We start from the raw sequence: 26,432 nt of genomic DNA on the forward strand, positions 1-26,432 counted from the left end.
ATCTCCTTTGGACAGATGTGAAGCCACACATACAAGGGTACACCTACACTGCAGGAGGCAGCACTGCACACAAACATCCAAGCCGGCTCTGAATGGGCAAAGCTGACTAGAAGACACCAGGCACATTAAGTTACCTCACTCGGTGTCCCTTTGCACATCCATGGGCATCACTGAGCCACACACTGCAGACATACACCACAAGGCTCAGGGCAGTCTGCACCATACATGGAAGCGTGGCCAGAGACTCTTCCTCTCGGGACCACTGAAATTTCCTGAGGACTTCCACAGAACTGTAGGCTTAATGCAGTGGTGCTATAAACTTAGATATATTTTGGTTTTGTTAACATTTGCTTTTGTGGTTTGCTTTTGTACACAACCAAAGAAACAGGCAGTTCTCACAGACTTAGAAAGCCTATGGCTTTTCTCGAAACCTGTCTTGCCAGAAGCCTAACTGCAGAAAAAGAGAGACACTGACTTGTTTATCATATTTCCTTAGGTACATAGTACAGTGGCTACCCAGCTACATACACTCTTTATTTAACTGCATTTTAAAACAAATTATCCAAGGAACATATGGCCCAGAGAATTCGTCTCTTCACCTGGTGTCAGGTGATCAAAATGCACGCATACAGATTTTTATTGGAGGCAAATTATGAGCGCGTGTATGTGTGTTTTGCTTACTTCTTTTTCAGTGCCTAAAAAGAAATCAATTTTGAAATGACAATGGAGTTTGGGAACAAAAAAAACCAAAATAGCTCACTATGAAAATGCCACAGAGCATTTAAGCATTTGTCAAATTAATTTAATTATTTATCATAACTTCTGTCCTCTCACAATCTTGATATTTTCATTGAAATCACTATTATTGATTTTCCCTTTTTTCCAACCCTAACAAGAATGAAAGATGAACTATAACATAAAATCACTTCTCGCTGTTAGTTACATTGACGCGATGTTAGATATTTTGAAAAACCTCACTGATGAGACATACTCTTTCCAAGATAAAAATGCTAACTTTAAAGCTCTGTGCTCAAAGGGCTTTAAAAAGATCCTTTTTTTCACTCTTATTTTCAAAGCTCTCATTATACCGACAGGAAATTCTCAGCAAACTTCTCAGATCTTCCACATTTATTTCATTTCATTTTAGACCCTTGTTTCATAAAACAGTGACAAGTTCTCAGGCAGTTTATAGTACTATTAAAAACTAAACTAACTTTATTATTCATTCAATCTCCTCCATTATTTATCCCTCTTGATCTGAAAGTAGGGCTCACAACTGCAACACTAGGAGTTTGCAGCAAGTCCCTGGAACATAGCCTTACCACAATTAGCCCTTGATCCAGCTGCTCATACCATGACAAGGGAATGCAAACTCCCTTCTCCTTGAGGCTACAGCTCCACAGAGAAACCCTTCAACATCACAGACTTCTACCACTACATTTCTTAATAAACAGCATCAGCTCAGAGATAAGTTCTTAAGCTGCAATGAGATACTCACACTTTTATTCATTAGGAAAGTGGAAGGCTTTTTTTTCCATCATGAACCTGTTCAGCCTTTCTGTACGTGCAGATTTTTCTTTTTTCTTTTTGCCAACTTTTGGTAACACAACTTTGCATAGGCTTAAATTGATGTAACAAGATCTCTCATGCAGAACTAGATATGTGTTAAATATGCTTTTTTTTTCTTCAAAATGTTTTTATCAGTAAAACCTCACTAACATGTGAAAGACCTGTGGCAAATATTCACATTTTATGAACAAGGCTAGTGAACATTGAGCTCAGACAAGGAAGAAATCAAAGAAGGCACTGCAAAATTCATAGCACTCAGTGAATATGACAGATGTCACTTAATTTTAATTATTGATGAGAGTATTTCAAACTATGCCTGTTAACATGCAAGAGCATAAAAGCAGACCACTTTGTAGTATCCAGCTGCTATGAGGTCACTAGGAAGTGGTAGAAGACATTGAGATTTTAGTAGCACTTTCTAGTAAGTGTGTTGATCTGTACATTTTCTTATCCCTCAAGTTTTATGTACCACTACCGTAAAAAGAGAGTTTCCTCTCAGTGTACGCTTTAACTGGAAACAATGAGCAAGTAATCTACATTGAGCCTATGGCACAGAGAGCCCAGCTAAGCCATTTCTGTACCTGCATGATGCATTACAGCTTTTAATTACTATATTGCAAATCAGTGATCAAAAAATGTCATGCGTACCTTCACCACACTTTGTACTAATGCAAAGATCTACCTGCGGTAGTATTATTACAAGGCAGTAACCATGTTCAGAAGTCTATGATGCATTTGGAGTCTAATTCTTGACCCATTTTTTCAGTCTTGTCTCCGATTTATATTTGATAGGTATGACATAAACAAGTTGGTTATTCAAATGTCAGCTGAGATTAACTGTGATACTTTAACCATGTATGTAACAGTTTCTCTGTTTAATACATAGTACTTAATTTTTTCCTTGTTAAAAAGTCTTCTATTGGCTTTAATTACACTCATGAGAATGGAGAAGTGAAAAACCATGTTATTTGCCTGAGGCCTCAGGTAGAAAGAGGTTTCACAACTCCGGGAGTCACTTTGGTGACTTGAAACCTCAAACTCCAATCCTAGACTGAAATCCACAGCTCACTTCGTATAAATGAAGTGTGATCCCAAAGTACTCCAAATTGATTAAATGGAAACCAGGCAGGCAACCAATATACAAGTAGTTCACTCAACCTATAAAAGTGGTTCACTCCTTGACCCTACACGTCTGGTAGATATGTTTATACATTCAGGTTTAGTGGCTCAGGGAGGAAATATCCACCTTATGATGTAATACATACATGTGTTTGCATTTATATTGTTTTAAATAATGATGTAATATCACAGTCCCTCAGGAAGTCATGTTAATTTCTTACCTACCAGATTTGGCTTCTGTATGTCTCCCTTCGCCAGCCCCAATTCCCATGCTGGGCTGAAATGGTTTATGCCTGCCTGGGTTTTTCTCTTTAAGGACACTCACCGCACACCCCTCTTCTGGGCCCCAAGGGCCTCAGCAGAGACCAGGACGGCCACAGGGCTGGCGGGACGTCAGCAGCCGGTGCGGGGTTGGGAGCCACAGGTGAAGCGAGGGCACAAGGCTCCCTCAGAGGGACACGAGGCCGGCTCAGGCCAGGCCGACAGCCGGGCCCGCCGGAGAGCACGTCTCCAGCCCCTCTGGCAGCGGCTGACTTGGCTTTTCTTTCACTGAACTACCGGACGGAAGGTTCAGAACACCTAACCCCGCGGGCAACCCACAGAAAGAGAACCGACCCCCTCACCCCCAGCGCGGGCAAGGTGGGAGAAGGAAGAAGCCTCACAGCAACAGGGGGCGGAACCGAAGGTGCGCGGCGCAGGCAGCACGCGCTGCCAGCCGGCGGCAGTTCCCTGCCGCGTCCGCCAGTCCGCCCCCGCCGCGCGAGGCCAATGGCCGCTCGAGGCGGCACGGCGGCGGCCAATCGGCGCCGGCGCGGCGGGTTTCCCCAGCAAAATGGCGGCGCCGGCGGCGGCGGCTGGATGGATGTGGTGCCGCCGCAGCGCGCGCTATGCCCGATAGCCGGCGGAAGGGGCCCTGCCTCGGGCCCGCTGCTCTGAGGAGGCGGAGCGGCGGCGGCGAGGAGCAGCAGCAGCTCAGCCGGCGGCGGCGGCGGGCGGAACCCCCCACGGAGGAGGGCACGGAAGGCGACGCGGACCGAGGCCTGCCTGCGGGGGAAGCGCCATCCGCGCCCCGGCCATCGCCGTCACCGTCGCGGGAGGCGGCGGTGCGCGGCGCTGCAGGTACGGCGGGGGCGGCCCCGGGGGTCCCGTATCGGCGGGGGCCCCACCCTGCCCGGCCCGCTGCCCCTGGAGCCGCGGGGCGTGGGGGGGGCGCGGCGCGGCCTGTGACGAGGGGCTGGTGCGGTGTTACCCCCGCTCCCCCCGTCCCTGTGCGCTGGGAAGGGTCTCCTGTCAGGGAGCGATGAGGGGCATCTTCCCGCGGTAGGTGCTTAGCACTGACTGAGGACGCCAGTCCACTCAAAGCGAGGATAACGCCTGGCCGTGCAAAGCATCTCCTAAGATATTCTCACGTAGTAATTGCATCTCTTAAAATTAATTCTGTAGGCTTCCACATCGGCAAGGTCATTTCTAAAAGGCAGGGGTGACTAGCTCAGCTTTGCATAGTCCGTTCAGGTCACTTACTGACCTGAGGCAGCTACAAGCTGCTTTCGAATGCCTACGTTCCTACTTTTAACAGTCCTAGCTGAAAAGGCCCAGTGGGGGAAGTATAGGCAAAGGTAGGTTGTGACCCAGAACGTTCTGGGGGCCCATTAAGCTCGTGACTCAAATCAGAGTCTGGATGAAAGGCACGGAGCAAGCCAGAATACAAAATATTCTCCCATATAGATATACAGAGTTCTACCCTTAGTGTAAGCTGAAGTCAGTATTCCCTCAAGTAGGAGGATTGACAGTTCCCATCCTTACCATCAGATGCTACACACCTAGCATTACATGATACTGACAGCTGTTATCTCTGTGGTGATGTAACTGACAAAGATAGGGTCACGTTGTGCATTAAATGTACAGTTGTGAACAATATTCCTGTTGTAAGTAAAGGAACGTTGATGAGTGTGAACTTGATTTTTAGCCTTAGAAGTTCCTAAAGCATCATCTTTGTGCTGTGTCCTGTTGTATGTTCTAAGTTATTTTGGCCTTTTATTTGTTGTTTTTTAACGAGGATCATCTTTCTGTTTACACAGAGTCATGTTTACATAAAACACCAAAGAGATCATTGAGTAGGAAATCCCGAATACCTGCTTTCAGCTCTCCTGTTAATGACACCGATATACAGCAAGAAATCTTTTGGGATCCTCACTCACCAATTGCACAAAGGCTAGGTAATATTAACGAAACCCAGACTGCAGGATGCCTATTTGAGGCATGCAGTGGGAGCATAGTAGAAGTTACAAAATTTCTTGAAAAAAGGTCCCTTTCTGTTATCATGGTAACGTTGTTCGGGTTTTTTTCTATTAAAAACCCATAAATTCTTCAATATAGAGCTAAATCAAGCTCTGATTTTAGCACATATATTTGAATTGAGACTACTGCATTTCATAAATGGAATTGTTTTGCAGTTTTTAAGAAGGTTTTTTGTTTGTTTTCACAGGTAATGGAAAAAACAAACAGTCTACCAGTAGATGCACAGTAGAAATTTCAGAAATTGTTAATCGTATTGCTCCTCAGGTAATTGTTACTTTCTAAAACAATGCTCTGCATATGCAGTTATGAAACAGAATAGTGCTACAGCCTTAGTGAAGGCTCAGTTTTAGTTACAGTAGTCTCATGGTAAGAACTGAGTGTGTACTAAACTACTAACGTTCATAAAACTGGACTGAATTAAAACCGTAAGCATAGCATTTGACTGGTTGCTCTTACGAGTCGCAGATGGTGTAAAAAAGGACGTATTAAGAAAGTGGACTTACAGCAGCTCCGTTTTAGAAAGTGTTTACTTTCAGAATACAAGTTATTGCCCTTGGTCTTAGGAATACCGTTGTGCTTATTTATCCTTAATCACTCACCTGTTAAAAGGTAACAGTTTCTTCACATAATTGATTTACTTGGCAGTTGTTTTTAAGCATTTTGAATGGTCTTGAATGACTGCTGAAGTACAAGAACAAGACTCAGATGAGAGAGACTCCACAACAATGCAAACATAATAATGTTGCTTCATTATTCTAAATAACTGGCCTTTTTACCCTATGCTCTTAGTGTCTTTGTCTTGCTGTGAACCTGATGTCCACAGCCTGGAAAGTGAAAATAAGTGTTGGCTTATTGTTCGCTTTTTGTTAAGCGTAAGAAGAGAACATGTCATTCCTAAAACAGTTCTGTAGTATTTAGCTTGCAAAATATGCCTGCTATTTGACAGGGCCATTTAAAGCATAGTCACTATTTGGCATATTTCTGAGACGTTATGCTTAATTGGAAATTCATTGATAAGGGATGCCACTTCCTTCCTTCAAAATTATTATAGCCCTGTCATAAATAATATCAGGATTTGAAACTATCTGTTGCTCATGTTCTTTTTTCTTAAATAATAAAATAATTAAATTTACAAAGGAAAAGAAAACCTATCCAAATTACTTTTGCTGGCTTACATGAAGTAATTTCCCATATCCCATGGCTCTGGCCCTCTAGAGATTTTACCACTGCAGTATTGTATCTCTTAGATTTCAGAATTGAAATCCAAGCTTGAACTTTGAAGCTCTGAAACAACTTAATTTAGTTCCTAAACTTCACTTACTTCTGTGTAAAGGCTCTTTGTATAAATGAGTTGTAATAGAAGAAGTCAGATTTTTTTTTTTTTCCTGGAAGCATAAAGAATATGATTTCTTTCAGATTCTCTGATCTGTTAATGCTGCTTTAAGTGGCAAAGACAAGTGCATCTCAACTAGCTCCTTAGTAGTATACTAAAGTAAACTAGATCACAGCTTGTAAAATGAATATTGCAGATTATGTGTAAACCTGTAGTAAGCAGAGCATTAGATTTGAGCGCCAAAGTTCAGTTATTTTAATTGAAGTTCCTGTTTTAAATTGATGCAGTTAAAGTGACAGAACTATCAGCAGGCAATGTCACAGTAATCTTGCTTAGCTTGTATAGGTTTAGCTCCTGTCTGTGGCTTTCAACAGATTTAATTCCGTTTTACTTGGTTTAGCAACTTTAACTAATGCGAGGTGTGTGTCTAGTCCAATCTTTATCTGAAATCAAATTGCTAAGCATTATAAATCTAATCATTCAGGATGAAAAAGCAGCCTGTAATGAAGGCTCCCTTTTAGGGACATGGATTGGTGAGGATGCTATTCCCTGTACACCTGGAGTAGTAAAAGTGCGAGCTAGGACAAAGTTAAGTTGTACAAGGTAAGTTACAGTTTTGTCTTGCCCATCACAGCTGGGCTTTCATGGAAAAGGGTATGTGGTGTTCCTTCATGTATAGTGAGCCATGTAGTTGTACACTAGCATACAGAATGCTTTCAACTGTTATCTCTTAAATGGGGTATTTCTTGGGAATTAATAAAAAGATTGCATGCTGACTGCACATTGAAAGCAGTGGGATTCAGTCATATTCTCTGTAGTTGTTTGAACTAGAGAACGAATAGCTCATATGGTAGTGTTATTGAGCTTGGCTAAACTTTCTCAGTAGGTCTGACTTTGTTTTCTGTTTTGTTTTTTTTTAATCTAGAGATCTTAAAATAAAAAATCCTGAAGAGGAACTCATGAAATTGGCTAAGGAATTTGATAAAAATCTAGTAGAGCTAGATGCTGTTCTGGAACAAGAGAAGCTTGGGCATGACTTCACCCAGACCACCTTGAGGTCTTTAAATAATTCTAAAGATGAAGTAAATATGAAGAACCCAAAATCACTCCTTGGTGAAGTTTCTGAAACAGATACTGCTCTGTCCCTGAAACCAGCTGGACAGAGCACTGGCATCCCTGCTGCAGAGCCCTGTCAGTCTAGCAGTCAAAAGTCTATAGACCTTGAGGCTGAAATAGCCCTTCATGCTCTCTTTGACTGCTCTACCCAGAAGTGTAGTGGACAGTTGAGCCAAGAACTATTAGGTATTTCTTTCAATAGTAGTTTCCATGAAAATAAAAGCACCTTGGAAGAAGAGCACCTTCCTGAGCAAATGAAAGATATGCAACATGGTAATTCAGAGGCTTATCAAAAAGGTATTCTGCACGCACTAGGAAGTGTGAACCAGACTTTTCCAAAACCTGATACTACCATGGTGAGAAAAAAAAGTCCTTGTTCTTTGAAGACAAAATTGGTCGTCTCCAGTAAGCCTGCTGGAGTAGTTAATGATGATTTTGATGACTGGGATACAGATTTCTTGGCAGATGACTCTTTTGTGATGCAAATTACCCAAAATCCTGAATTGATAAGTACTGAAGACACACCACCTATTCCTACAAATGCGTCTGTGCATGGTTTCAGTGATACTAGCCGAACAAAGGAAAGAAGTAGTTGCAATTCAGTAACTTGTTTGGGGAGTGTACACAAATCTAACAGTTTGCAGTTTTCGCCTTCGAAAAATTCTAGTAAAAACACACAAAATGTTGCGAAATCTCTTTCTTTTCAAAAGCCATACAATAAGACAGAAAACTCAAAGACAGAGGCCATAGCCTTTCGTGGCAAATGTGATATTAAGCCAGGTAAAATAAATTCTATTTGGAAAAGTGCCCAAAACAATGATTTGAACTATATTCCTGTCTCAACACAATCTGAAGTGAAGAATGGAAAAGAAACTATTCAGCCTAAAAGTGACCCTCTTCCTCTTTTTCCTTCAAGATCTAATCCTCACAGACAACGGACTGAAAAACCTGGGAATAATATATGCAATACTTTCTGTCAGTCATCCAGTGTTTCTACCAATACGAAACCTAATGATCTAACTAAAGTGGTTAAACAAGCTAATACAGGTCACTTAAATCAAGTTGAAATACCAAAGAAATGTCCTCTGTCATTTAATGACTGGAATGAACCGAAATTCTCTGATGAGATATTAGGTATGTTTTGTGAATCCGATAGTCTTTGGGATGCAAACTGTGAGGATGATGAATTGTTGTATCAGGTGTGTGATAATATAGAAAAGCAGACTCAGAGCCAGGATGTTAAACAAGGAAATGAAAGAGCTAAAACTATACAAGGAACCAGTATTAATTCCACATCAAATGCTGATAACAGCTTCCCAGCATCTAAACAAGGACTACCTGATTTCCTCTTGGCACAAAAACCAAATGCAAAACAGGATGCTTTCTCACTACACGATTCCTGTAGGAATTCATCAAAGGTTCCACATGGGCTGGCAACAACAGGTCACATAGTGAACTGTAAAAATGTCTCAAGTCCTCTAACTGTGATCTCAGGTGCTTCTATGGAGTATAAATACACACAGTCTAAAAACTGTCCTCAAGCTGCTTCTGAAGACACTACAAAGGGTGTTTCAGGAAAATGGTACAGGTCAAATTCTGTGCTGGCAGGGGAGACTGGTTCTGAAGTAAGTGCTGTTAGTTCAGTAAACAATTTCAGTAGCAAAACATTAGACAGCCCAGATCTTTTATATAATATGGGAAAGATACCAAATAATGGTTCTGGTAACAAAACATCACTTATGCCTTCAAAGTTTAAGTTCCGAAAGGCTAACAATTCTCAGGGTGCTCTTCATATAGGGTCTGAAAATCCAGGGAGTCATTCTGGCATTGGAATTACCCCGCAGAGTCTGGAAGAAAGCAAGAATCGGGTGAACGTAACTTTGCACAGCAAGCTTGACAATAAGAAATCACCTTTCAAGAGGCACCTTTCAGATTCTTTTGCACTGCCTACATCAGGTATTTGTTTTTGTTATCACTATTAGACTGGTTTGTTGCTGTAATCAGAATGTCAAAGGAGAAATTTATACTGTATTGCAACTTAGAATAAGCTTTGATATTCGTTCAGTTTAGTAAATGTTCTAATGAGAATCTGGAGGTTACTTTCTCCAAAATAAAATTGTCCTGATGGATCTCTTGAACTCCTGCACTTCAGGACTTCTGTTTCCTATTTTCATTCCACTTCTCTGAATACTTCATATTCTCTCTCCACAGATGCTCAGAATCACTAGGATCAAGTATAGGCTGATGGCAGCACTCAGCATACCGTATTCTTAAATTGTTTCTTAAAAATAATACTATTTTGATAGGTAGTATATGTTGTAGTGTGAGCCTGTGCTTTAATTTACAGTTCATTTTGAAAAACACTACAAATTCCTTATCTCAGCCATGATTCGTAAAACCCCAGTTAATGGTGGGGCAGGGAAAGAAGGCAGAAGGTGGCACGGAATGCCAATTTCTTTTTATTATTGTACACCTGGAAATTGGAACCTTGACTCCTTTGACACTTCTGAAACCTGGGCCTGTATTATTGTTTGCTCTGTTGCTAAAATTGCCAGTGAAATATTCTTGTGTTATCAGTCTCAACACTAACATTTCCTTTCATCCAGAGGGGAGGTCAGTCACTTTTCCATCATCAAGCAACAGTTTGTAATATTCCATGAACTGGTGTTACTTGATAGGAAAACGTAGAACCAGTCAAATACCAGTCAGCCTTGTTTTCACTTGATCTCATGGATTGGTGACATTATAATCAATATTAATTTTGATAGAATTAATATTTGCCATTAGGGTATACTGTATCAACCTCAATTTTCAGGAAGCACTGTTACAAAAACAACAACAAAAATTAATTCCTGCAAACTATCAGCCAGCATTATTTGAAGAATCAGGATTTTTATCTGTGTTACTTCCCCAGCAAAGAAGCAGAATGGAAAATAGCAATTTTGGATGTTAAGGGGGAAAGGAGGGGAGAGATAACTAGTCATTCTGTGGAACGTTCATATATTTTCTTTACAGATAAACAACAACTGTCCTCATCTTAAATTTTTTGGTGAACGGACATTGCTGTAACAAAAAGATGAGTGTTAAGCGATCATTTCAAAAACCGATATGTAATTTTTCATGGACACCTTTTTTTTTTTTCTTTTTTTTTTTTTTTTTGTAAGAAGCAAAGAGACCTTGACATCTTCAGGGAGTGTTCCTGTTGGTTCCAGTGATGCCAGGATTTTATTGTACAAGAACTTGCAGTTCTGTAACACAACATATAAAATATTATGCTTAGCTATCATGTTCTTGTCTCCTTTGCCAATTTTTATTGCTCCTTTTGACCTTTTCTCAACCTTTCTGGTTTTATTTGTGTGACATCTATACTGTATCTGACCTCTGTGTCCCTACCATCTCCATGCCCATATCTCTGCTGAACTCAATAAATTGCAGAGCCCTTTTACTCTGATAGCCTTAATTTTCTTAACCCTTCACTATCTCCTGTGTTGAATCCTGTTGTCACAAGGTTCACCTGAAGGGCAGCCAAGTAAAATTTCCTTGAAGCAAATGTCTGCATCCTGGTATTTTCATTGCGAGGTAGTAATCAGTAGCGCCACAAAGGTCATGCATGTTATCCCCCGTCCTGCCTTGGGGACAGGATAGATGAGCCATTTTTAACTCGGGTGCCAGGTACATCAGAATACTGTGCTCTTGCCATAGATCTTCAAACATTGAAAACATATAAGTTAAAATACATATTGAATAAACCTGAAGGCTCCTAATACATGTTTTTTTATTTACAGTGTCTGTGGTAGAACAAAAAAATAGAAAATGTTCTCAAGAAGAGATTGAAAGGAAAAAACAAGAAGCTCTTGCACGAAGAAAATCCAGAATGCAGGCGTTCTTTAAGGATGCTTGAATTTGGAGTTTATTTTTGTCTATGGAGTAAGTTTTTGGTAGGGAAATATTCTAATGCTGGAAGACACTTTTTTCAACTCTGTTCACAGCTACTGACAGCACACTTTTTCTATTTCTCAATTTAAAAAAAATCTTGACCTGAACCATAACTAATACTCTGGTGGTATTCAGTCTTAATTAAGAACTACCAGTTGTAAATGTGTAGTCCCAAACTGTCTTCAGCAACGAAGTTTGTATTGAGTTCACATACTGTTATGTGTTGAAACTGTATAGTCTGAAAATCATCAGAGCATGAAAGTATTTGTATATACACGTAAGTAGAAGATGTCAAAACCAGGCTGTGTGTGTTTTGGCTGTATTTCTCTTATTGCAAGTATTTCTAAGAAGACGCTCAAGTACACACAGACTAAGAAATACTAATGTTTGCTCTCAGGTAGAAGAAAGGTTTTAAGTTTTGGTTTAAACAAAGTACAATCTAGAAAACATCCAACATCAGAAAGCTAATGGAAATGAACAAGATTTGGAAAGTGTGCTCAGTTTGTCTGCATTACCTTGGGTAAGAATTGTACATAGCAAAAGAAAAATTTAGTATAAAAAGCTTCATAAGGTGAAAAAGCATCCTGGAAAGGACATTTTATCTTTTTTTTTTTTTAATTCCTTTCATGAAGAGTTGGAAATACCCTAGCTAACAAAATTGGACCACATTTTTGTAAATACGCATCACCAAGCTAATTAAAAAAAAAAAAAGCCTATATCATTTTACCAAACCATGAGCAATATAAAATGCCCCAGGTGAAATCTCATAACTATGAATCAGTTTAGCCTTATGGGTTGTACATATTTTTCAAACTAAAAGCTGTTAAAACATACAAATGCAATGTCATGTCAGCTTAACAGCGGCTGATAGAATTTTTGATGTGATAGATGGGTGCAAAGCTCAAACTGCAAAAACTGCCTGTGGGTAAGCTACAAGATATTTTTCAACTGAGAAATGCTTATACATAAACATGTGACACTATGAAAAGTGACTGTAATTTTTCTGTGTAAATAAGTAACTTTGAAATGTACCAAAGGTTAGAGAAAGCTTTTGGTTTCTGTAGTATGTGCCATTTTTGTAACTCCTAAAAATGTAAGTATTGTATATTTGTAAATCATCATTAAACTTTTTTACATTTTTCTAGTCTGTTCTGAAAATACTAATCTACGGAAACAGGTAAAAAGGAGAGAAATGGGAATTCCGTACAGACTGTACCTGATCTTTCTCTCTTGGTAATTTACCCAGTTACTCCATGCCTCAATTTCCTACCTGTAGTGGTAACAAAGTGCTTCATTTGATCCATTAAAACTAGAAATCCTTGGTGGAGGAACTGGTTCTACACACAACCATCTGCAGTGGAGTCCTGAAATACGGACCTGTACTGGTTTTCAAACTAGTGAATTTGTTTTTGTAGTAACCACCATTCCTGGTGGCAGCTAGTTGATCGTGAAATCAAATCCCCAAGTCCACCACCAAATACGGTGTTGGTGCCCAATATATGTTACTTCCAGTCTGTGGCTGCAGCTCCATGTTCTTCTGCCACCGCCAGCTGTTGTGCAGCACAGGCTGAGTTGGATCAGTTTACTGATCTGACTGAAAATTAACACAGAAAAAATGTTCTTAGCTTTTCAAAGAACTTCATAATAATACCTTTAACAGGTAATAGAACATGAAATAGCAAGACTCTGATGTGTTGTCAAGCCTCTGCTGGCAGTTTCGAACAGTTTATAAGACAACATTTGCATGTCCATATGACAAATAAATGTAAACCCAAACAGTGGTTGTTGCAAAAATTTTATTTATCATGAGAATGTAGTTTGATCTGTGTATCTGAGGGATATGGTTGTCTTTGTGGCGTTCCAGGAAAATCTAAACTATTGGGTAACTTGCCAGATGCACTATTGAAAGAAAAAAGGCTTCTACTATCAGTATTAAGAGTTATAAAACTGGCTTTTAAGGAACTAATACACAAGAATGTAAAATATTACTGAGAAAGATAAAAGTTAGGGTTTTGCTAGGACAGCATTCAGCTTATCAGCCCTTCCTTCCTCACGATATTTCTCTAGAAATAATTCTATAAAGAAACTAGGATATTTTTTGTTTTCAAGGATATTATGGTTGTACTTCTGATTTGAGAAGATCAGCTAACTGGAAAGGAAGGAACTGTTGTAGGAGCTAGAGAGTATTTTTTTAGGAAGGTTTCATTCTCTGATGCAAAAGGACTATTAATCATGTTTGAAATTGGGATAAATACATAACATGAAATACAGGCTAAGCACATTACAGCTACCCAAGCTCAGCCTACAAAATGATACATCCCAAAGGCTTGCCACTATGTGTCCTTGAGCACACTCAAAGTCTAAAACCAGCTTACTGCCTTCCAGGTGATGATGACTTTCTCAGCACCCAGGATAGAAAGGCCCTGGAATTGCACACCTAAAATGACACCACTGGTCTCCCCCGAGAGCAGGGTAAGAATCCTTTAACACAAGCATCTAACCAATGCTCTTGTCTCTGGACCTGTAAAATAAGAGCTCAATGTACGACAAGGGGAATTCTGTTGCCATGAGGGGTGTGGAAAGGACCTGTCGCAAACTTTCCCACTGGAGGAAGACGCAAACTACTTTCCAACCAATTACTGTTACTTACCCAAGCACTTCCTATGTGCTGCTTAACCATATTCAAAGAATCTGTTCACTGATCAGTGTGAAACATTAATTTTGACAGTTTACAGCAAATTCATTCATTGCCCTCCCCTAATTTAATAAACTAATCACAACAGAGGGGCTTTGATTTTTATTTTACTTTTCATAAATATCTATTTTTAGCATAGATATTATGCTTCAAGGCCTCTCATTTGTTTTTTTATAAACATTACTGTCCAAACAGAAGTCACAGGTTCTTGGGATCATGGTTTCTTAACTGATGTCAAGGCAAACTACTAAGATCTCTTTGGTTCCACCCTGACTATCTCCAAATGCCATCTCTCAATTTACAAACTGAATAGAGTTACTTCTTTTTGCGACTTGACACTGCTAGGGACAGAGAAATAATATCTTGTGTTAAAATTAAACCACTTCTATACCATTTTTATTAGGCAAATTTGATAAGAGTGAGAAGCTTGAAGACATACTTTAACTCCATGTAGTTTTCATTGGCAGAGTCAATGCAGGCAGAAGTAAGACTCATTAGGGCTTAGAAATAGATACAAAATAGAGCAACATCTACAATCTCAAAGTTCCACCAGCTAGGAATTTCTGTCTTCAAAAAAAACCCATATTCATATTGATTGGTAGGAAACACCAGATTTAGAAGGAATCTAATGAAAAATAAACTGTCTAGCTATATATGTATTGAAATAGTGCACACCACCCAAGTTTTTTCTTATGAGTGCCCTTGCTCTAAATGCCAGCCTTGCCCTTAGCCTTTTCTCACTATGCTGGTGTCAGCAGGATGCTGGGCATGGACCTACCCCAGCAGACAGGGCAGCACACTAGCGTTGATACGGCTGTAAACATTAGTAGTTTAGCCTTTGCCTGTCTCAAACATCTGGATGTTAAGGCCAGCAACGCAGCAGGGGTGTAGCTAGAAATGGCTCCATGTCTCCCAATCCGAGGGGCATAGGTTAGGTGTACAGATATTTCAGGTGCTCTTCCGGCAGTCAGTGACTCAGGGTAATTCAGATGTTAGGTTTCTGAACAATATTTCAGATGTGCTTAGCTCTACATCAACAAAAGCAGCCTAACGTATTTTAGGGATGCAGGACTCTGCCTAGACAGCTGTTATGCTGTATGTGTGGGCAGCCTGCAGCTTCGGAGAGCATATGAGAAGTGCAAAGGCTGCAGCCCTACTGCTCACTCTCATGTTACATCCCCTCCTCGCCAGCAAGGAAGGAAGTTGAGCAGCAGTCTCACGACCCCACAGCTTTTATAGGTTACACTCAGTGTAAGTTCTTGATGACCCACTGATACTGCATGTGCCTCAATCACGCAAGCTTTTGTCTGACTCCTTGCAGGAGACAACAGATCTTCATTAGGAAAGTATCTACATCATTTTAATTAATTAATACACATGTACACATAAGAAGTTTGGTATTTCAATAGCTGACATTTCACTATGAAGTCACATTTTCCTCCAGGCAAAAAAGACCTATACGAATAGTAACAACAATCTTAAATACATTCTAAATTAAATTATGACTGTCATGTTTCATTATAAATTAATTTATGTCTGTTTGCTTAAGCACTCATCTTCGTTTCGTTCAGAGCATAGTAATTTTTTACATGAGCAGAGCAATCAGTGAGCTGAAGTTTAAATGTAAATGGAATTCCTGTCTGTCCCCATACCTGAGTATCATTTTTATTCCACAGGTATTGACGTATTTCACAATGAGTGATGTCACTTGCTAAACTCCAAGGATTATCTTTTTCAAATAAAACCCATGGGGGATTTTTTTTTTCTTTTAGGAAGGGCAGATAGGACCAGGTAAAAGACCTGCTCTCATTATTCCTATCTGTATATAAAATTATGTGTTGTGGAATATACCTACATATATTCACACCCATTCCAGTTCACACTGGTGAAGAATCACATTTCAAGCAGTTGAGAAATTTAGTAATATTGGGTTTTTATTGTGTTAGTTGTATCAGATTTTCAGAGATGCCAGCATCCAGCAGCTCTTCAAATTTTGGCCTATAAGGCACAATTAATCTTGGGGCTGCAGTTCAGGAATAGCAATGTAATCTTATACTATGTGTACCACTTATTACATCTAGATCCTTATACCCAGAGGAATAACATAGATGAATTCATTGATTATATCTTTTTAAGCCTAAAAAGAGCTACAATTTGTTGGGAAAGAATAGCTGGAAGCAACAGATAGTGACCTAAATAGTAGAATTTCAAAGATAAAATAGAAGAAAATGAACACAAATGCTTCATTGTTTGAGGGCTGTATTGTCTGCAACACACTCCAGTGAATCCAGTGTTTGTGGAAGAGGCCAAGGCAGATATAATCTGTGGAGCTAAAAATGACAGCCTGAGTAAGTAGCCATCAAAGATGAAGCTAGGAAGACTGGCAATTGTGCTGTAAATCATAACTGCAATATTTGTTCAAAGCTCTGGTTACTACGCATACTGGTGTTTTTGTCAGAATAGTCAGAAAAGTCCTGCCTCATAAAACACTTAAGGATATCTAATGTACTGTTCTTGTGGAACTAAATATAAATTTCTGTGACTATTGCCTGGGTGTAATGTCAGTACAGTAGCTGGCAAACCATTAAGGGCCTGATTCTACTCTTGCAGCAATTTCCTTAAAGCACTGGAGGTAATGGAGCGACTCAGGCGAATAAAGAATCAAGCCCGTGCATTTCATTATTGTAAGTAGTTCTTGTCTTTAGCACATAAATCTAGTAAAGCAGCATTGTATTTATCAGAAATTGTTATTGTTTTTGCGCATTTTCAAAGTTTTTTGGGGATAAAGGTTGCATTTACACATACCTTTTAAAGGCTGCACTTAACAGCTTAAACCTCGAACAATGTAGTTAACAGAGGTGAGGACAGGACTACAGGATTTATAGATTTCCTTTTAATGAGGTTGTCTGCTCCTTGCAGCTTGTCCTTCCTTTTCGAAGGAAAAACTTCATTCAGGTTTTAACCCCGGAAAATTAGCACCCATGTAGACATGGGAATGAAGCTTTGCATGTGCTGCCACACTCTCCGTGAACAGAAGATGGCCAAATAAAATATTATATTCTGAGCATAGCAATTTAGGTTTTGGGTATTTTTTTTTTTTTCTGGCTGAGCAGGGTGGGATTTCTTACATACCTAAAGCTGGGCACATGCTGGGCATGTTTTGCAGCATCATGGCTCTAGGGTCAAGTGTCTAAGCCTTTTTAAGCACCTGCGGAAGTTACTCATGGCAACTCAGATTGGTGACTCACAGTGGTATGAAAAAGAGCTTGATGAACTGTTGCTTTTGAATATCCTGTTGGATACTTAGCTGCACTTCTGGGTGTTAGAGACCTGCAGAAAGCTGAACCTCAATGACAAAAAAAAATGGACATAATGAGAGAAAGGAAAATGTGTTCTTCAAGGCTTGCATAAAAGTTTGGAAGCATTTTAGTAAATGAAGTGTTAACACTTCTTTCACTGATAGTGACTTACAAAGGACTTTTTGTTTTTTAATTAGCTGTCATGTTCTACAGCAAAAACCTGAAGTATATGCTTAGAAAGATGACAAATTTGAATTCCTGTCTTCCTGGTTGCTTCTTACAGGCTACACTGTACCAGGATAGGGCCAGATGTTTTTTTAAGCTTTAATGCTGTAAATGAAGACGACATTAACCTAATAACTATTTTGTTATTGAACTTCAATAGATGTTAGCGATGAAAAAATGAAACTGAATTTTATAGAAAGACTATGTTTTCCATATGACTTGCTCAATTTTCAGCATGCTGACTTGTGTGATGTCCATGTAAGCCACTCATCAGAAGGGGCAGTCAAACCAGCAAAGACCTCAATTTCCAACATAAAACATCGGAGGAGCCCAGAAGATTTTTCTGTCTGTTTTTAATGCCATATTTCCAACCAATAGTAAGAAAGGAAAAGGAAGTTATGCTCATTTATGGGCTGGGGGCAAAGTCTCACAGACTCATTTTCTCTACAGTTTTCTGCCATGTCACAAAGGCTGGACTGGGCCCTTGACAGAAGACACTGACATCCAAATCTCACACATGCTTTTTTGAAACTCCTCAGGGCTTGTTTCCTCTCCCTCCCTTGGTAACTGTAATCCCTCAGTGTCTGATGTGGTCGTTAATCATGCTCTGTAGATCAAACTAGGAATCATGTCCTACTAAGGCTGCCACAAAACCAGACTCCTGCTTCTTTATGCTAGATTGGAGCTATCTAGTACATTTCAAATTTACTTTTACTTAGATCTTTAACTCAGATATTTTCTAAGGCATAATCATCCACTCCTGACATTTATGGATCCCAACTTTGATGCGTTAAAGCTGTACAATCTGTAATCTGTGGATGTGGAGGGGAATAGTTGTATTGCTTCTAAAGGAGGTGTGTGGGGTGAGTGAGAACAGCAAGTTCATATATGCTGTGCAGCAATCTATGTATGTGAAATTTCTGAAAGGGTCCACATCACCAATGAAAAATTTCTAGAGATCAGAAAAGTTTGAATACACTGCATTAGAGTGTCAAGTCTTGACAATATAACACATTAAAAAGAGTCTGCCCAAGTGACAGTTTTCTAATAGATAACCACAGAGATATGAAGAAAAGTTGGAGGACAGACTGTAGAGTTATGGAGGTGAATGGAAAGAAATTTGAAGATGGTTTAAGATAATGTCAATCAGTATAGACCAGATAAAGATAGACCCTTTTTCATTTTCTTGAGAAGGTCTGAAGCACCAATGAAACTACAGAAACACCTGTTAGTTATAAAAATGTCAAACAAGCATATATTTGGGAAATGGAGAGATTCAAACATTCAAGAAAGGGCGAGAGAGATTCTTGGAAGACACATTGGGTATATTCGTCATCTCACTAATTTGCCTGTCCGTGTTCCAGAAAAAACACAAGTATTTTTGTGAGCACTGAAAGTAATCAAGCCTGATTTCCTACAGACTAATTAATGGAGTTTCTAAAAGATGCACACTCCAACTGAAGCTCTTTGGTTGTCCCATAGTATGAGAATCCAGTGTGGATTCTTTAGGGGCTATTAAGAATGAATGCACACCTGAGCTCTTCTGCAGATACAGGGATTTTTTTGCGACTTTTTCCTTTGCCATCCCACTCAGTTTCATCAAACTTCTGAAAAAATAGCATTATTTTTAGGCTCTCTAAAGAGCTGACCCTTCTCTCCCTCAGTCTACTCAGTGAAATTTCCCCATCCTTTCCATTTAATGGTAGTGTTGTACCCATGATGGCTTCAGCACATACAAGAAAAGATTACTTCCAACCTCCAAACCTGCCTAATTTTGTTATTCACAGGAAGTCTTGCGGTTCACTAATTAATAAGTAATTTGATGTTATGTCTGACCTAGGAATGAGAGAAGATGGGAGAGGGCCTGGGACTTTCATTCCTTGACAAGCCTTGTGTGGGACCCTGTGCTTTTCTCCATGTTGTTGTTGGTCAGCTACCTTGCTGCTGCTACAGGCCACTGCCAGTCTGCTTGCTTGGAACAGCTGAAACCACAGGTCCTGCCCTGTTATATATATGTATTAATATTTTAATTAATTTTCTATAGAAGAATATTTATCAGCTAAAATCAAGAAGTAAACGTATTTTTAAATGAAGCTAGCTTCAATATTTACTGCAACTTAATGACAACTTCAGACAAGAATTTAATTACATGGAGTCAGCATAGCATATATATTGTAAGGATGTACCATGGGACTTATTTTAAAGTGTAATTTAGAGTATAACTTTTACACTGCTCTTCAATATGAACTTAAATCAAAATATTTCCACTGATGGAGCACATTCTTCAAAACTGATTACAAAAGTAGCCACAGGACTAATGGAGGCTTACTGTAATTTTATGTGTTATGGTATAAATGACTTGCAAGAACACTCATGGGAATCTGTACTGTAATTTAGTATCTTTAAAGCTAAAAACTGCTAGGGAAATATTTTTTCATGGGGACCTTTTTCCCCTTAGTGTTACCTAGAAATACATCTTTCTGTAGGACAGTTTACTATCCCTTGCAATTCACATACCACATCCAGAAAATACATTGAAAAGTTGTGCTGTGCTTTGCAGAACCAGTCTCCCCCGAGGAGTGGACAACAGATGAGGACTCAGGAGACCAAGCTTTTCCTTCCTCCTACTCACTGCTGGCTTTGTGCATGCTGATCTCAAGGAGGTTACAAAGGCCAGTAAGGGTCTACCTCTTCACCATTACCCTATTTTTTGCTGGCACCACTCGGAGAGTTGTGGGGAGAGGGAGGTGTTCTGAAATGTCTGTATTTCAGGGCCTTGCCATGAAAATGCCACACAAGCTTTGTGGCACAGCTGCCTCCCACCACAGGGAGATATGAATTACCTCGGTGAATACACAGAAACTAGCTGTGATTAACAGTCTAGCCATACAACTTCTTCCTTACACCGACCTTAGTTTACTTCAATGAGTAAGAACTGGTGCTCTGTGACAGGACCTTAGGCCTTGTCTATGTAAGGCTGCTGTTCAACTCTTCAATAAACTTATTTTGATAAAAGAGTGGCTGACACCATTCCCTGGCTAAAAAATTTCTGGAAGAAAAAGTAAGTCAGCACAACACTCTTGGGTAGATGAGGAGCTAGGTTTATTCTAGGACATAACTGCTTAAAGACATAGACATGAATGAAATGGGCTATGCCAAAACACAAAGAGATTTTTTCACTACCTCATATCCCTGTGTGGCAACTTTTTAGTGGACATTCTTTGTAAATCTTCATTTAGGTAAAAATAGCTACATTGCAGATTCCTATGGCACCATTCTATTGTAAGGTATGCCAGGCATATACTCAAGGATGTTTCTACTTTATAGACAGGTATACCATCTCCTAACTGCTCCGAAGGCATCTAAAGAAAGATTTACATCCACACAGTGCCGTAACAGCTCCACAGGAACTCTAACTAGCCATGAGTAAATAAGGCCCATAACCAAAAACGCTGAGCAGCACCTCAGCTGGTGTAAATTGTCACAGCCTCTCTGTTTAGCTGGGGACACTTTACACAACCAGATGATTTGTTCCTCTGAATGCGCAGAAAGTCAACCTCCAACACATAAAATGTCCTTGCACAGCAGGAATGCGCAAACTTTCTTTTGAGCTCAGTGGGAAGCTTGTGATTTCTCACTCCAGCGCCACAAGTGTGCTTCACCTTTCATTGGTCAAGATGGGTATTTGCAACTGTCCACTGGGTAATGGAGAGATGCCTTTCTAAGTTGCTTTCTAAGGTATATTCTAAATGTGTCTGGAAGAATTTACTTGCAGCTGGAATTACACTGGGTAAACCACACAGATTTTCAGTGCTTTTAGATAAATACAGTACTGCACAGCCTTCCACTGCTGTGCTGAAGGGGTTGTGAGTCTTGATTAGCCCTGATGGGTTCAGAGGCCAGAAATTTGCAGCGATTTGCAGCATTTAAGCAGAATCATATATATGTATCCAAATCAATTTTGTGATGGAGAGGGCAGGTCTAGGCCCTGGCTGCCAAGTGACAGCCAGCTGGGCCTGTTGTTGGCACACAGAGCACTGTGGGAAAGAAGACAACAAGACTTTGTGCCACAGAGCCATAGCAGAGGGCCAGTGGTCACCTTCAGATTTGCTAGAGTGCAGAGAAGCCTGGAACTGGGTCAGAGGTCAAAGCTGGCTCAGAACTGAAGGTTTTCCAAAGGAAAACTTTCCCTATCACACTCAGTAAGAAAAATACATAGATCTGGTTTCCTGTAGTGGAAGAGTTTTGGTCACCATAAAGTTTGTGGCATGTGGATACACAACAGCAGGCTGGAAATCTAGATCTGGATCCTTCCGGTCATTTTTCTGTAGCTCTCACCTTCAGTTCTAGACCTTTTTCAAACTATATGGTGGTCCTGACACAAAAAGAGAGTCATTCACAGAACACAGGATATATTGGTCTGACCTGAAAATTATAAAATCAAGGGCAGTCCTGCAGGAACTGGAAAATGACTCACTTGGCTACAGTACGTCCAGACTCTTGAGTCAAGGCCTACAGAGCCTCTAGATCATGATACTACAGAATGCAACATTTTGTAGTAAAAGCACTGTGTGGCATTATAAATCCTTCCTGTATCAGAGGAAATATTTCTAATAATCTCGCTTACTGGACCACAGACAGAAGTATTTAATAATCTCTGTCCTATGGAGTTTGGCTGTCACACTCCTCCAGCACTCCTTTTAGCTTGGCTAAAACTTGGAACTTTAAAGAATAAAATAAAAACCTATGCAAAAAATTCACACTGCTCTGTAAAACTTACTAAGATAACCTCATTTGAACTCCTACATAGCCTTAGCCATAAAAACCTACCAAGAAAAACTTGAAGTTTTTGTTAAGCCATGCCTTCCAAGTCACAACAAGTAATTGTGCATACAAAGAATACCGTACCTAACTTTTAATGGAAATCTTTCAAAACAGTAGCCAGTGTGTTTCAATGCAAGATAATGAGTTGTATAGCTAGCAACTCCTGCTTTCAGCTTTGCTCCAAGCTTCAAGGTATTCACTGTTTTCTTCATTTTTTTCCCCCAAAATGCAATTATTTAATTTCTCAGTATGGTGATTATTCTCCATTCTTAACAACAATGTATTGTATCACACTGAGCACTTTCCATGTATTACAAATACAAGTCCCAGTCACTGCTCTCTGCTATCTGCACGGCTCCAGGTAACATGGTGGACATTAACTGACTTCACTGGACTGTGCCTGCGCATGAGAGAAGAGATTGCATTAACGGGGCTCTGGCCAGTATCACAGTTTTTGTGTGCTAGTGTATTAAAGCCTCTGCTTGACTGAGAGAAAGGGACAGCTGAAAGTTTAGAGGTGAGTTTTAATGAAAGAGTTCAGGAAGAAGAAGAAAAAATTGCTCATGGATGACAACAAAAAAATGCTTCCATGTCTCTGGGGTGGCACAGCAGGAAGTGCAAAGAGAGGAAAAAGGCGACGGAGGAAATCGGTAAAAGAGAAGAATGGGAGAAGCAGTTGGTTAAATGGAGTGGAAGACAAATTGCAATAGAACTTCAAGCAATAGATTTCACAGCAGTTTTTAATGGCTTGATTTTCTTATGGAGAGCAGTAGAAAATCAAGGAAGCTGCTGCCTGGTGAGACAAGGTGGCATTGGTGTGCAGCATTTTAGATGGAAGGGAGGAAACAGGGAGATCTTGCAGGCGTCGTCCTTCAACAACAGAGATGATCACAGCATTTTTAGCTTGTGTTGATGAAAAAAATCATGATTGCCATCATGATAGGGAAGACAACCAATGGCAGGAGAAAGGGCACCAAGATGTGAGAAAAGATTGTCTAGGAGACAGCCCAGGAGACAGCAAGTGTAACAGAACTGATAGAGGAGATGAGGATCTGAAAATGGGGAAGAAGTGGTAAAAAACTGACCTGAAGAAGTCAAGCCCATACCGAAGTGGCAGCTGGACATGCAGAAGCAGATGGTTATGAAAGTCCAGCCAAGAGCATTACTGGCAGAGAAGGAGAGTGACTGGCAGAGCAGGGCAACTGCACTGAGGATTCTCACACGGATACTTCTGCGACCTGGTAGCAAAGTGAGGCACAAAAAACCAAAGGAGCTATCAGCAAGGGTGCATCTCCAAAGCAAATAACGAATGAGAGAAAGAGAAAATTACAAAAGACAAGTGTTGAGAGAGAGAGATCAGGAAAGAGAAGGGGAAAGATTGTCCTCAGATGGAGCCAAGTACAGCATCTGGAGAAGCCTGTCTATTAAAAATCAGAGACAACAGAGAAAAGAGAGGCTATTAAGACAGTGGCAACGAACAGCAACTTCTGAGAATGTGGAGACAAATGGCATGAGGAAATCAGTGGGTTGTTAAAAAGGCAGACTGAATTAAAGGAATTTCATTTTTTCAAGACAAAGTAGCAAGAGCGTGCTTGAAGGCAGAGGGTCTATAAAAGAGAGTGGTTAAAATAGATAAAAACCAAACAAGAATCAAGAGAGAGCAGAAGGCAGAAAACTTGCACTGGACCTGGAAAGACATTATGATCAAGTATAAATAAGTAGGGGATCTGGATTTTGAGGAGGACAGTACAAGAGGCAGCTGGAGGTCTTATCTGGGCTTATTCACTCTGTTCTTTAAGAAGAGGACTGGATCCTGGCAGGGGAAGGATGAAGGTTAGCAGAAAAGAACATTTTATTAGTCATGAGCAAACAGAGGGTTTGAAGCTCCCAGTCCAGCATGAACATCTGTATGAGAGGCAGTTCAGTCTCTGGAAGAAGTCCTGACCCTATTAAAGTCAATGACAAAACTCCTGTTGCCTTCGACAGAGCCAAAATCTCACCTTGTGTCTATGGTCATTCCACTGAGACTTCCAACACAAATGCCAATTAGTGCCAGTTTCAAAGGTGACATTCGCGACATGGATACGCGCTCTCCTGGGAGATGAGCTAAGATTGTCAAATTGAGTTTGCATAGACCAGTAAAGGTAAGTGTGACATTCCCTGTCCTAACAATCAACCAAGGCAAATAGATACACACAGAAATAGCTGAGATACTACCACTAATATAATAGCTGAATACTTCCAAAGCACACTAAAAATGGCATCATTATTGATTTAAAGAAAAATAAAGAAATAAAAGGAATTAGTGTGTGTGGCCGGTCTAAATGATTCAATTAGCATGTTAAAAGCCATGCATAAAATAATGTTTAATTAAAAAAGGGGGGTGAGGAAACCCTTTAAAGGGTAAATTGTCTCATATTTTAAATTGAATGAATACAAAAGAAGTGACCTGAGGATAGTAGATTACTGCTTAGAGGCTTTCAGATGCTAGACTTATGCAACAGCCACTATTAGCACATTCAGATTAATAGTTCAACAGTAATTGGAATATTAAATAGAACATGTCATTTTGATTTTGTAAAATATTCATCTGAGTATTTTACTTAATACTGTGTTGATCTGAGATGTAAGTAGGCTGGGTACCACAGTACTCAAAACAGTTACTTTATTTTTTAAATTTGCATGTTAATGTTCTACATGCCTAGATCAAAACCCATGCAGTCACAATACACGATACACAATATCAAGTCAATCTCCTGATAACAGTGAACCCCTCCCATTTTATAAGCCTCTGCAATACACCAATTTTACAAGTAACTCTACAGTGAATCAGACCTGTGGTTTCCAATACTGCTATCCTGTTTGTGAGTGTAAATCTGGGCTAATCCAGTGCAGATCGCCTAGACGTTGTGTTTTCCTGAGTTTTATGTAGATCAGAATCTCTCCTAATGTGACTGGTTCCAGTTCTCTACTCTGCTCTATTTTTTTCATATGTACATTTAATCTACGCTGTTTAGACCAGTATAATAATGGCTTAAAGGTATAAGGGAAAACCACAATAATATATACACTACAATAATACAAGCTGGGTGGCAGGTAAGCCACATTTCAGCCCCAAAGAGATTCCTGCTTCAAGGCAAATCTGTCTCTCATTCTAAGCCAGGTTCTGAATAAATACATGATCATATCAGGAAGCCACCACATCGCTTGTCATATGCACATGTACAGACACAGACATCACCTCTGAGCAGCTGACAGTATGCTCAGAGGAGACTAAGGCTGGCATAGCAGAAGGGTTGCAACTCCAGCCTGAAAGTGCACTGGCAGCCCTGCATGTGGAAGCTTGCACATCACCTGCTCACACTGTACCTAGCCCTAGGAAATGCACCAAATCTTTACATGTTATACATACCAAATTCATCAACAGTTTTAAAAGAGAGAAAGAAAGACATAGATCATTTTTAACTGTTCCCATTATGTATGATAAAAATAAAATTAGAATGAATAATACAGTGTAAGCTCACTGCTCTTCTGCCACTGTGTGGAATAAAGCTGCTCAACACCTCAGTCTCTTTAAAGTGTGAGACTGTTAGATGAGCAATCCCAGCTGAAATGAAACGAGCAACCAGGCTTTCCCAACCTGCATCATACTGCCCAGACTGGCTCTGCTTTTGCTCAGCATGCAGCTCTCCCTGATTTCAACTGCAGTCTTCACAGGTAGAAGAAAACTGGTTTGATTCCATAACAGTGTCAAAGACAAGGGGCACAATCTCAAGATGCTGAGCATGACCCACCCCAATGCCTGAAGCCAGGCTCTGAACAACCAGACCAATGGTGGAGGAAGAAAGCTTGGAAATGTAATAGTTTTTCATCCTAAAGCTGTGGACTAGACAGGTTTTATTTATGGAGACACCAATTTGTCGATTCCAGAAGAGGAGGGGTGGTGGGGTGCTATGTGTGTACGTGTAGAGTGAGGAGGACATAGGTTTAATTTATCTTAAATGCCTTTGCAATTCAA

General features: G+C 40.0%; 1 protein-coding gene and 1 long non-coding RNA gene across 2 annotated transcripts; both read left to right on the forward strand.

Annotated features, from left to right (window-relative positions):
- Positions 1-3,465: 3,465 nt before the first annotated feature.
- Positions 3,466-12,515, forward strand: ETAA1 (ETAA1 activator of ATR kinase). Its single transcript, XM_075088404.1, has 6 exons — positions 3,466-3,807; positions 4,767-4,904; positions 5,174-5,250; positions 6,804-6,922; positions 7,245-9,391; positions 11,221-12,515. Exons 1-6 carry the CDS (start codon positions 3,576-3,578, stop codon positions 11,334-11,336), a joined length of 2,829 nt encoding a protein of 942 aa, XP_074944505.1. The 5' UTR covers positions 3,466-3,575; the 3' UTR covers positions 11,337-12,515.
- Positions 12,516-13,084: 569 nt separating this feature from the next.
- LOC142055033 (uncharacterized) lies at positions 13,085-20,601 on the forward strand. The gene is made up of 4 exons (XR_012659781.1): positions 13,085-13,843; positions 16,677-16,750; positions 19,431-19,584; positions 20,151-20,601. It is a non-coding gene; the product is annotated as an uncharacterized LOC142055033 (long non-coding RNA).
- The last annotated feature ends 5,831 nt before the right edge of the window (positions 20,602-26,432 follow it).

This window comes from Phalacrocorax aristotelis, chromosome 3 (assembly GCF_949628215.1).
Source record: "Phalacrocorax aristotelis chromosome 3, bGulAri2.1, whole genome shotgun sequence".
NCBI classification, from domain to species: domain Eukaryota; kingdom Metazoa; phylum Chordata; class Aves; order Suliformes; family Phalacrocoracidae; genus Phalacrocorax; species Phalacrocorax aristotelis.

Bases quoted from the DNA above. Each gene is read 5' to 3' on its own strand.
- ETAA1 (XM_075088404.1), top strand. From the start codon at position 3,576: ATGCCCGATAGCCGGCGGAAGGGGCCCTGCCTCGGGCCCGCTGCTCTG. The intron at 4,905-5,173 runs GTAATATTAACG...TTGTTTTCACAG, and splicing joins ACCAATTGCACAAAGGCTAG to GTAATGGAAAAAACAAACAG. The intron at 6,923-7,244 runs GTAAGTTACAGT...TTTTTAATCTAG, and splicing joins ACAAAGTTAAGTTGTACAAG to AGATCTTAAAATAAAAAATC.